The 12,770-nt window shown below is 30.2% G+C and overlaps 4 protein-coding genes across 5 annotated transcripts in view; 1 reads left to right on the top strand and 3 right to left on the bottom strand.

Moving 5' to 3' along the window:
• Window positions 1-201: 201 nt before the first annotated feature.
• LOC108553079 (uncharacterized) lies at window positions 202-1,506 on the bottom strand. 2 transcript variants are annotated; one of them, XM_017907849.1, is made up of 3 exons: window positions 1,072-1,210; window positions 527-705; window positions 202-411 (listed from the first exon to the last, which is right to left on the bottom strand). In XM_017907849.1, exons 2-3 carry the CDS (start codon window positions 691-693, stop codon window positions 297-299), a joined length of 282 nt encoding a protein of 93 aa, XP_017763338.1. In that variant the 5' UTR covers window positions 694-705; window positions 1,072-1,210; the 3' UTR covers window positions 202-296. The 2 variants fall into 2 exon arrangements, with proteins under 2 accessions (XP_017763338.1, XP_017763337.1); XM_017907848.1 differs by lacking the exon at window positions 1,072-1,210 and adding an exon at window positions 1,268-1,506 and having other exon boundaries at window positions 228-411.
• On the bottom strand, window positions 1,435-4,436 carry LOC108553078 (TWiK family of potassium channels protein 7). The gene is made up of 7 exons (XM_017907847.1): window positions 4,275-4,436; window positions 3,421-3,552; window positions 3,081-3,270; window positions 2,680-2,895; window positions 2,372-2,521; window positions 1,998-2,199; window positions 1,435-1,917 (listed from the first exon to the last, which is right to left on the bottom strand). Exons 1-7 carry the CDS (start codon window positions 4,434-4,436, stop codon window positions 1,728-1,730), a joined length of 1,242 nt encoding a protein of 413 aa, XP_017763336.1. The 3' UTR covers window positions 1,435-1,727.
• Window positions 4,437-5,569: 1,133 nt separating this feature from the next.
• LOC108553051 (TIP41-like protein) lies at window positions 5,570-6,735 on the top strand. Its single transcript, XM_017907801.1, has 5 exons — window positions 5,570-5,748; window positions 5,812-5,991; window positions 6,067-6,289; window positions 6,370-6,528; window positions 6,628-6,735. The coding sequence occupies exons 1-5, from the start codon at window positions 5,570-5,572 to the stop codon at window positions 6,733-6,735; spliced, it is 849 nt and encodes a 282-aa protein (XP_017763290.1).
• Window positions 6,736-8,476: 1,741 nt separating this feature from the next.
• The window catches only part of LOC108553048 (uncharacterized), a 4,989-nt gene continuing 695 nt past the window's right edge, over window positions 8,477-12,770 (bottom strand). The window contains 4 exon segments of the mRNA XM_083287406.1: window positions 8,477-8,773; window positions 8,849-9,060; window positions 9,140-9,319; window positions 9,418-9,578. Of these exon segments, the coding sequence (XP_083143532.1) occupies window positions 8,477-8,773; window positions 8,849-9,060; window positions 9,140-9,319; window positions 9,418-9,578 (850 nt within the window).

Genomic DNA, 12,770 nt, shown 5'->3' with positions numbered 1-12,770 from the left:
GCTACCATTGGAAAACGATATACATCGACTTTAACCGTTACATTTTAAATTTTAGACGTTAGTTATGTAATTTACATCTAAATAATAATGTATCAATATCTGTTATTTAAGGTATATTAAAAAACAAATGATAATTGTCTTTTTATTAGACTCTTTTTATTAAAGTAATTTTACCATTAAAACGTTTATAACAATTTTATTTCACCAAAAAATGTGCAAACTTATTTATTTCTTTTAACTATGAATTTTAAAAACATGAATCTATCAAAAAACATTGATATTTCCACACTTTTAATTTATTTTTTACGTTCAGACCATTCTTGTAGTTGTGGTAAAGAAAATAAATCAAATATAGGTTGGTTTTGTTCATAAAACCGTTGAATGTGAGCTTTCAAGTTATCCAATATTGACCTAAGAAATAAAAAAAATATTATTTATAAATATTTCTCATCGAATATCAACTATCTTATTCATTAATTACAATAAATCTGTTAATAAAAGTATAATTAATTGTACAGTCGGTCACCTGAATTTGTCTGCCATGCCTTTAGAGAACTCGAAAAAATGCATTTGAATATTTGCTAAATCCAGATTTTGAATAGTAACGGATTTCATTGCGTAATTCATTTGTTCATGTCCTTGTTTTAGTTGCTCTAGCTTCGGTGGTTCAGTCGGATCTTTAATGCCGATCATTGTACTTAATTGCTGAATAGAAAAGAATTGAAAGAAAATAATTAATTTGTTCGTTATAGTACAAAAAAGTACAATATAGCTGTATTAATTAAATATTTCCCTTCTAAAATAATTCAGTAATTTATAACGGTAAGTTATATTTCAATAAATTCGAAGATCACGCACGACACAATATACATAAACACACATGTATGGCATGACACAAGGATCAAACATATTGAGTATATGCAGTGAACTTTATGACTTGTATATATTATATTTAAAAAAAAATATTCAAGATCAGTTATATTTGTACATAATTTCAATTTTTATAGTGCATTATGTAACATGCATAAATTGTGAATAATCCTGAAAAACTTATTATGGTGGCTTACATACATATGATAAATCAATATTTAAAGGAGAACGGTTATTTTCCCCAGAGACTCGTATAGATACACATATAGTATATCTTGACTTCAAACATATACATATAGATGTTCATATATGACTAGAATTGTCCTAATATAAAACTATCAAATACGAGCACCACGTCGATTATATTTTCTTATAAGTAATTTATTTAAATACGCACACGATACGCAATACACACAATAGTTGACGGTCGTTCGGTTCTATTTTGCATGATCTAGACCATTAGGTCGAAATTATCACCGATTCAACAAACGCAGATGTCACAATAAGAGCCGACAATGAACGCAGAACAAGGTCTCTTGCTGCTTCGTGTGGTACCACGATTTCTAAAATTAGTGATTGCTCGTACTCGTACAAATTATTGTTTTTGTCAGCCTGGTCAGTCCAACATTAGGACTACTGATCGAACTCAGGGTTGTGGTTTCTGCGCGTTCGCGGTTTTATCTACTGATGTGCGCAGTTCACGCGGGTAAAATTTTCAAGTTCAAGTAAAACCAACGTATACGATGAATAGTATAAAAATATAAATCATTCCTTTGACAATATCTTAACATGGCATTTGAATAAAATAACAAAAACTTATCGTGGAAGCAATAAATAATCAGGAATCCTGATTTCAGTCAGACGCTCGACTCGTAAATCACAATTTGTACTATCTGTTTCTTCTTTAATTGGGTATTATTAGTATTTGCAGCAATGTCACGAAGCACAGCCTCCACAGCTTCTTCCCATTCTTGATCTTTTGTGTCTCCTCGATTCAAAGAAGCTGACCATTTTAAACGTGGCATTGATATTACTGTCAAAACTCTCCTAAAATTAACGATAACGAAACAATTTTTGACATTATCGTTGATGATTATACGAACAATATTTTTTAATTTCATAATTACCTGAGATCTGAATGTAGGGCGGACATATCACCGCCAGCTTGTTCACCTAATCTGCGAATAGTTTCCGCCAATGGTCCACTAAGCCTCTGCAATCTTCTCCACGATTGAGCATATTGCCGTCGTACAAGTTCAATAATGGTACTCGTCAACGCCAAACCAACCAGAATATAAAGCGTACATAGTAACGTGTACTTCGGTTTCTCTGTATATAAGCGACGACAAGAAGCGTAGCTATAATAACGTATAAACACGTACTACACGGATACGAATGCCAGTATCCTCTTATACGTAAAATAAAAACCATTATATCGCAGAATTCACGTGACCTTGTGAAAACCGTCTTAAAAATAATAAACACGTATTTTGATACTTACTCGGCACTAAGTCACCGAATCCTATCGTGGTCATTGTCACAAAACAAAAATAAAATCCATCGAAAAAGTCCCAGTCATCTTCCCATAACATAAACATACCTGCACCACAAGCGAGATACAGAAAAAGTGAAACAACCGCTGTAAATGCTCCTGTAAAAAGTAAAAATAAATATCGAATATCAACATTTTTTTCTTTTCTTCGTACAGATATTTATTAATCAATGTACGCAAAACAGTGTAAATATAAGGTAGGTTATCTTTTTGTGTTTCTACATTTTACGTAATTCAAATGAGCTACTTAAATTTACCGAGCGACCGCCTTCCAGCTAAATTCGTCGGAATGCAGGAAAAGGAAAAGCGAAACGGAAGTTTCGATTTCAGGGCCAAAGCTGTTTTAACTACACCTCTGGCGAATAGTTTCCCCCAATCGGCTATTACTATCAACGTCAGAGGTATGCCGACGAAAGCGAACAAGATACAGAACATCCTACCTCCATTAGTTAATGGTACGACATTCCCATATCCTTAAAAACACACACAAAAAAAAAAAAATAAATCGAAAATTAAATATCAAAACAACACGTGTATTCCATTTATTCAAAATTATATTAACTTGTACCCAGTTATAGTCAGAATTACAACAAGTTCAATTTCCTGACCAGGTCAATAGGCTTATTTACGAGATGGACGTTTAATCATTATTCATTACCAATCGTAGTAAGAACAGTGCTTGCGAAAAAAACGGCTTGTAGAACACTCCATCTTTCAGTTGCAAGCGGCAATACATTTGCAGTACGTCGATTTTCTTGATCGATTGAATCTGCCACGAAAGTGATCAATAGGCCACCTTGTGCTGCTTCCTGAACTGACTCTTCGTACGCGCGTAATTTTACACTAACCTGTAAACATCCTTGTCATTCTTTGTATACATGCAAAAACTGTTGGTACGTTTAGAAAGGTCAATTCAAATTTAACCGCGTCCATTAAATGACTACTATTTCGAATCGAAGTTCAAAGTTGTACTATCAGTACTTAAAACATCGACTTACCAGTGTGCGTAAATTTGACACATCAGTATTGTTGGAAATCGAATCGACAAATGAGTATCTTTGAATGCGTAAATTGGCGCGCAAAGCTTCCAGACGTGCGAGTTCTGCCGGAAGTTCGATATGTCGAAAGACCTATTAATAAAATAACGATAAAATTCTAGTGAATTCGCTTCATATTATTTCGATTGTAATACTCTGAAATCGTTTTAAAATTACGTAGTTCTAAAGTATACAAATAATTGTTTATTGCTAATGGTTGTTAATACACATATTTGTAGACCTCTTGACTCTCGAGTAGTTGGCGGTTTAATGACGTTTTACATGCTCTAGAGGCACGTTCCGTTTACATTTCGATAACGTCGTTATTTTATAAAAGAAAAGGTTTAAAATTATCCCATGGTAATGTTTCTTCGTATTACGATGTAAATTAAAAAGTTACGATTTAAAAACAATAAATATGAACATTTAACAAAGGAGGTTAGTATTAATCGCATCGATTCGTGCGATTGGTCCATTGCTAAAAATAAAGATACCAATTGGAGATCCAGAACTGCGTTGTTATTTCTGTAAATATTGCATTCCATGTAAACTCGCGTAAACAAACAGTTAAAAATTTGAATACTTTTTGGAAGGTTCAATGATATTAACTGAATATTATTTATCATTAAAATTTATTTGTACGCATTTAAGTTATTTATAAAATTTCTTTAACGTATAACTTTTTATAAAAGACTCTGATTCATCGAGTCGCATTTTTAAATTGAATAGTACTTTTTATACAGTTGTTTAACAAAAAATGACTTCAAAAATTATCTTTCTTCTTTTAGAAATATATATCTAAAAGTTTAACTTACTAAACCACCAATTACTGTATACAGCATCAATGCAATCAAAAGTCCAACGTGACCAGCGACCGATTTAACTTTTTGTATATGATTTTCACTAAAAAATTTTCTCTTTTCTTCGGCATTTCCTTGAGTAAATCCTACCGATAAATTTGATTTTTTAATCGACATTCTAAACACACGAGTCTTATACAACACGTAACTGCTTCTTCCTATACTCAGGGAGAACTGATTGGGTTCGCCCGAATCTTCTACAATCACTTCGGTTATTTCCGTATGAAAGAGCGAAGTAAATGTGGTCTTAAAACTTCAGCCGGAATTCAATTTTATAAGTCGCTCTTGGAAAATGATCGGTATTAAATTTCATTAAATAGTGCCTAGCACTTGATCACTAGCATGCCTATTCTTATCGTACTTGTATCTCACTGTCTTATATTAATTTTAATGTAATATAAGCTTCTTTGCTATTATTTTTAAAAAGATTTTACAAAGATATCTAGCTGTTAATTTAAATACTTCGATATTTTCGATTCCTTCTGCTACTTTCATGGCAGTTTATTATCAAAAAATATTCATAAACTTTGGAAATTTTTTATAGTTTAAATAAAGTTATATCAAAAACATATTCATAATGTGATGTCGTAGTATCATTTTAAGTGCAAATACAAGAAGTATATAATTTTTACGAAAGCAAGCAATTGTGCTCTATGTACAGTCGGTAATGAAGCACAGTATTATGAATGAGGTACGATTGTCACGCTCGATAGAAATTTACAATTAAGTAAAAAATTAAAAATTCAAACGAAAATAGTAGCTAATGTTAAATAATTACAATAAGATTTGCAATGTTATTTGGAAATAAATTTAATAATTAAGCTCTGTAACAAGTTCTGGTGAGTATGTCTTATAAATACTATGTGACAGGTTATAACATGTTGTCAATAACAGCTAAATACATTGAAAAACAAATCAACTATTAACCATTAAAGCTATAACGGTCTATAAGCTAAATAAAATTTGGTATATCACTGTAATACAATACAAATGTTAAAACATAGAATTAAATTATAACAAAAAAATATGACATTTATTAGTAAATCAATATATATAAGCATATTATTCTACTTCTATTAATTTTATTTTAATTAATTACAGTATTCTGTCTATTAGATAAAACTTCTTGATAATATCCTATATTAATATTTATAATTACTAATGAATATTTCTAATATTAATACCATTATGTAAACTTTTATAATTATGTCAATGTTAATGTGTCCTATTATTTGGTATATTTTTAGACCATGACAGCAGTAAAGGTTCATGGTGGTATTGATATATTAAGACTTCCTGTGAATCAAGAAGAACATGTATTTCCACCGTGGCATATCAAATATACTCAGTCACATATACTTCATTCTAAGTGTTCCAAAAGTGAAAATGGTTGTGGCGATAAGGATGCTGATGCCTGTCAATTTTGCATGTATACCGTACAACTTTCTTTATGTAACCATAATCAATTTATATCATATAAGTAATTCCATAGTTTCAGCCATACTTTAGAACTGCCACATATGCCAGATATGGTATTTCCAAATAATATACTAACATTAAAGCATCAGGATGGTGCATTTATACAATTCAATGCTTTAGATGCTTTGAAAACTGTATCAAATGGGAAAATTAATGTGCAACTAGCATGTGCAGAAGCTTGGAAAGAATCTAGGTACAAACATACATATTTATTGATTTATCTATTAATGCTAGATAAATTTTTAACTGATATTATCATTATAAATAGATCAGAAAGCAGTGAATACTTAGAAGAAAAAGTAAAACCATTTGATTGGACATTTACAACTACTTATACAGGCACGATTTCCAACTTTGAGATTCAAGAAACTAATGAACGAATTGATGTAGATAAATTAAGAAGAAGGGACAAAATCTTGTTCTATCATGACTTAACATTGTTTGAGGATGAGCTTCATGATAATGGCATTGCAGTTTGTTCTGTAAAAATTGTAAGTTAATAAAATTACCATATAAATTCAGTTAATTTAAAGGAAAATATGCATCTTAATTGCATTTACTGATTTCATAGCGAGTTATGCCAAGTAGTTTTTTCATTTTATTAAGATATTTTTTGAGAATTGATGGTGTAATGCTAAGAATAAATGATACACGGCTTTATCATGAATTTGGTCAAGAATATTTATTGAGAGAATACACATCAAGAGAAGCCAAAGTTGAAGAAATACGTGTAAGTAGTTCTTTAACATTGAAATATGATTAAAATTCGAATATATATTAATAATATTACATTAATAATAAATGAAATAAAACATTTTATTTTTTTTAGGCTCCACCATCACTTTTTATAGAACCAAGTGAAATAGCACCACATTTGCCTTTAACTGGATATCAATATCATAAACTGATAATTATTTCAAATAAAACCGAATTATAATAACAATAATAATTCTTTATTGTTATCCACGGGTTCATACCCTTTGTTACAAAGAAATAAAATTGGGTAGATTAGTATTAAATAGATCAAAAAAATTACATCTTAATAACAGGCTGTTTTAAAGAAAATATGGCGCTATCAAAGGAATTAAGATCACTAAATCGATTAGCATTAATACATTGATTTATATAGTTGAAATAAAAATAACGAGTTCTTTGTATCGAGCGAAAAAGGGGTATCGTCTCTTAAACGACATGACAATGCACAAAAATGCAATATGTGTGTAATATTAGAAAATGCGATTAATTGATTAATTACTATATAAAGAAATATGAAATCAGCTGAAATGTGACGTTGTTCAAGAGTCAATAACCTTAGACGCCAGAAAATAGGTTCATAATTATGACAATACACAACATTTGCAGGTCGGTATAGTATGATGCGGTTCTGAGAAATTTGTGTTGTACACCCTTAGTTTGCATAATATGATTTTTATAAGAGAAGGACCATATTTTGGAACCATCTTCAAGCATCGAGCATACTAAAGACTTGTACAAAGAGCTGTCAGGCTGTGCTACATTTTCCTACTTTCAACAGCAAAGTAGGGGAAAAGGACTAGGAATGGAGAATGACGTACGCGGGCGTGGGGATGGAGACTGACAAAAGTGAGGGCGAGGGTATCAGACTTTCTTAAAGGGTTATTCTCATGTAAATGTTGCAAATTTTAACCATTTTTATTACTTTTTTTTATAGTAAATGTTACATCTAACATTATGACTCATTTCAACAATTTACTTGACAAAAATGATTTAAAAACTTATTTCGTATTCCCAAAGAATAGTTTTGAGAAAAACATATTTAAAGTTTTAAGTTTGAAAAATCATTACTTTCAAAAATTAAATAAAAAATAAATCGATTTTTAAGGTCTTACGTGTAAATGATCCCTCGATATGAAAATAATGTGGATCACACGCCTCATTACCTGTTCAAAGCAACAAATCGCGTGGCGCATCCGTCGCATCAATAGATACGGGATGCGTGATGCTGATAGTATTAGTCCCCACTCCTGATCTTTCTCCCCTACTTTCTTATCAAAAGTAAGGGAACGTAGCACACATTTAACAGATATGTTCGTAGACTATTAAAAGGGAATTTATACTAGAAAAATGATTTAAATTTCAATAAATAAATCTAGGAGTTTTGAAAGCTATGTTGGTTATTATCACAAAATGAAGTTGAAAGGACTGACTGTCAAAAAAAAAAATACCATCATTGTGTACATTATTGACCGAGGATAATAAAGAATTACCAAGCGAGTAAGCATAAAGAATTTTGGTATGTTTAGAACTAAATCATATAATGTGACATTTCAATTCAAGTTTGTTTTGTAAATGAAATGAATAATTTTAATATAAAAGAATTGGATAATTCTGATACATAAAGTTTCTACTTATATCTAAATATATTACAGTCTGAAATAATTAATAATCGAATATTTATTAAAAAATGAAAATTCTTATATTTTGAATGTAAAAATTTGTAAAAATATTTTAATTTCATGTATGATGTTTAACGTATAAATAAAGCACTTGCAAACTGATCCAAATAAATACTTTTTCAATAATGCATTTAGTATCATAATAAATATCCCTTACTTCTATAAATCGCAAGAATTACATACTTTTATCAGAGTTTTATAGCTAAGATATAGATAAAATATATAGATAATGCAAAATTTTTATTACTTGGAAGATGATGCTGGCCATTTAAAATCGTTGTCATATCTTCTTCTAACAACTGTTTTCATCCATGAAATGAATTTTTCATTATACTGATGTTCACTTAGATTAGTAACCTCATTTGCCAAGAAATTTAGTTTGGCATTGGATAAGTCACTAAAGGTAATTTCTTCTGTTGGTTTTTGTCTATTTAGAAAATCAAGTGTGCAATAACCCACTGCGTGTATATATTCACATCGCTTTACTTTTTTACCCAATTTACCATTATTTGTTTCTAGTGCCCAATTATGTTCTAAAATCTATGTAAAATAAATATGTACATTAACATATTCCTCTTTTGTATATTATAATGGGAAATATAGTTTTTTACTTACAGCTATATCATGTTTATTTGTACCATCAGGATAGTTAAATTTTGGCCGTGGTTTTACCATACGTTTTGGTAATTCTTGAAATTTTAATACTTTAATATCTATATTCTTTACATATGTATTATACTTCTTATCAATTTCCTGCCTTTGCCAAATAGTTTTTTGAAAATGTTGTTTGTCATAAAATATTGTAATGGTTCCCGTACCATCATCAACTATAAAAATTTTTACTTAGAAGATTTGTTTAACACAAAACCTTTTATTAATGCTTGGAGAATGTTTATATTGTATTACTTTGATACTCATAAAAGTTTGCAATCTCAGAAACACCAACTACAAATCCCATTATTTCAATCTTTCCTATTTTGATATTAGGCATATTAAGAGGATGAAATTTTACATGTGTCCCTTCTAAGTAAGGCACAAATCTATTTAATTCCATTATTAAAAAGGGTTCACCAACTATTATTCTACCTAAAGTAATTTGTTTTATTTGTTGTAGTATCATATTTAATCTTTAAAATATATTTAAATGTTATTTGTTAATTAACATTTTTAATTTTGTAAAATACCTTGAGAAAGTTTAATATGTTTGAAATGAATCCATTCTTCTTTCTCGGATAAATATAATGGATGGTCATAATCTCCAACGTGTGAAATAAAATCTTCACTTATTTCCTTCGGTAAATCCGTCCAATTTAATACATTTGTATCTGACATTTTTAAACTACGCCTATTCGATATTCTTTTGTATATTAGTTTGTTCTAAACATAAAATTTTAATAAAAAATTAAACACATTCACTGTATGTCACATATATTTCTTACTTTATTACAAAAAATATTTATAAAATTTAACACTATTAAATATATATATATATATGTATTCAATAGGTGTGTAATACGTAGTCACAGTAGGACATATTTGGCGGGAGAAGTTCATCCATAACCACAACAAAGCATTCAAACTATTTAAAACTACAGTTTAGCCTAACTATATTGAATTTCGGTGTTCGTCACTAGGATGCGCTGTTAGTTCAATTTTAAAATTATAATCCCAATATTGATAGAATATTAAAATATATCAGGCAGATTTAATTGCTATAGTTTGAAAGAGATAAAATGTAAAATAAATCGGAATAAAGAAACTAATAGTCAAAATTTGTATTAAAAATTATAAATTAAAATGATACGAATAGAATGAAAATAAATACAAGCAAAAATCAAAATTAATACATTTCACAATCAAATAGATATAAATAATTAAAATCTGTTAATAAGGTTATACTTATATAAAGTTAATATTTATATATAATGTATCAATATCAATAAAGTACTGAAAAATATTGGAATATTAATACCATTTTGATATATAACAATAAATATCTTTATTCTCAAATTAAGTTATAAATGTAATTATCTTATTGTTACGAAAACATGTAATTTGCATTTAAATGAAAATTGAACATTTTTTAATAAAAGTAACAATTGTCATTAGCAATGTTTGCATCTGCGAATAGTTGAATGATCAAAAGAATAGACACACGGTGTTTCCTTTGGTTGAAATCGTAATTGCTGTTACCAGTTGTACTGTATCGCAGTAGACTACCATGGATCAAGTCCCATGTGCATTGTTCCTTTACACACTGTCTGACCTTGGGAAGGTCACGCCTGTTACACGCACCTCGCATTCCTTGAATCCCCCGCGTTCCATTCCTCGTGAAGCAAACTTACTTCAATAAGCAATAATGTTTTATTCCAAGTAGTAATATTTATCTTTTGCAAATTAAATAACAAGCACCACATTTGCTTTTGCTTTGCACATGATTCAAATATAAAACAAAAGTTTACAATTTCTAAAAAAAGAAAATCATTTGACAATACATTATTAAAAGTAAACAAAAGATTTGTTATTTTTTGTTATAATATACATAATACCTAATAAAATGAACCGTTCTTCAAAAATCAGCAGTTTATATTCATAGCATAATAACATCAATTTGACTCGTGACGTATGTTACACACGTGGAAAATCAAATAATTAGAAAACATTTGATAATCGATTTCCATTTGTTCATTTGCAGTTGAAAGTATTATGATAAAATTATAGATCAATAGATTGTTCTTTTGTGATACGTTGATTATAATTTACAAAAACACGTGCAATTTGTTTTGTTGGAAACCAAAAGTTATCTAGTTGTTACTTTTTCAATTTTCATCTAGTAAAAGTTGAAAATGAGAATATCGTATATCGCGAAAGTCACATGCGTATTGAGTGTTTTAGTTGCAGGGAATAGATGGCGCCACGGTCAATGTTTTTGCCCGCGAGAAATTCAAAATACTTAGAGGACTAATTTGAAAACTTGTAATGTAGAGTGTAATGCTAAAAGATAACATACAAGTGTAAATCTCACGCAATGTTTTATTTTCATTCATAAGATTACATATTATTTAGTACGTACATTATACTTGATACTACTGAAACTTGATCAAATGCGAAGAACAGTACAGCCTGTAAACGTGACAATGATTCAATAAACAAATTATTTTGATAGAGCTATCAAAATAAAAATATAAATGAAAGGAGAACCGAAACGAATCAATCGTTGATCGGTTAACATCGTTGCACGATATCGCTACCTGCAAACGTAAACGAGGTTAGCTACAGTGTCTAGATTCTTTTGAATCAATGGCTCTAAATTAATTTTAAGCAGGTAATAAATAATTTATATTTATCTTCAAGTTAAACTTCGTTCTTCCTTGAAATAATTTCTATAATCGTTATCACCCAGTGCTTTCTCATTTTTAATTTTTTTCTTTTTTTTAACGTATAACATAATTTTAGAATAATATCCATGAACAAATTTTATTTATCGTCTGGATTGTTAATAAATTATATAAGATATTTCATTATTAAGATATATATTCACCATAACTAACAAAGTTACCAAGAGCGGAAGCGGGCTCTCATAGTCTTCTTCTATCTATACAGCTTGCCTAGTTCTCATTAGCAACGAACCAACATCCGTTTGCAGTGCTCATTATGGCATTTATTACAAATTCAATACTGTGCGACCATTAACTCAGGAACATCAATACAGAATTATTACGAACAAGATTGCAACCAATTAGCAGTACACTATACATCGAGTTCAGAATCTTCTTTCGAATTCTTCATGAATTTGTTTCAAAGAAAGGATCCTGTATTGATCCCGGCGCTATGCCAGAGATTAGCGAAGTACTTGGAACGCGCTAACCTTCTGTGAACAAACAAACGAAAGATAAGTGTCAATTCGAGATTTGTTCGAAACGTAGTATGTAAACAAACTTGTGAAATTTCAAATAATTTGCGTCAGTTCAACCATAAATTGTTCTCGTTTAATAAATTAATAATAACTTTGTTTACAGATGAATTTCGTAAAGTAACCTACAAATTTTTCGTTAGCATTATCTCATCACTGAAAATCCATAATATTTGTGCATCGGAAACGTAACAATTATGCAGTGACGCGATCACAACGAATGATTTGTAACAATAACAAATGTATCATTAACCGATACTCACATAACCTATCTTTTCAGTGTCTTGTCACAACATTTGAAATATCACCAACATTCTAATTATACAAATACCTTAGGTTGAGGTAAATCAGTACTAGCAACAGCTCTATGGGATGTTGAGCATCGATCAGCACCAGGACACTTGTTACCAAGGCTCGAATTACGAGAGGATACATTTCTCAAGCGTGTGAAAGGAAATTTCGCGAGATACTCATTCCCATCGCTGGGCATCGCTACCTCGCACGCTACCATGATGCGTAGGTGTTTCCGGCCGGGTGAAGCCCGGGCATCTGCCCGGTCTCTCGCGCGCGCGCGAGAACGAAGGAAGAGTAAGAGAAAGAAGAGGAGAAAGAGGAAGAGCGAGG

This window comes from Eufriesea mexicana, unplaced genomic scaffold (assembly GCF_001483705.2).
Source record: "Eufriesea mexicana isolate 0111107269 unplaced genomic scaffold, ASM148370v2 scaffold9187, whole genome shotgun sequence".
NCBI lineage: Eukaryota > Metazoa > Arthropoda > Insecta > Hymenoptera > Apidae > Eufriesea > Eufriesea mexicana.
The sequence above is the reverse complement of the archived record's forward strand: the minus strand, read 5'-3'. Positions and strand labels throughout refer to the sequence as shown.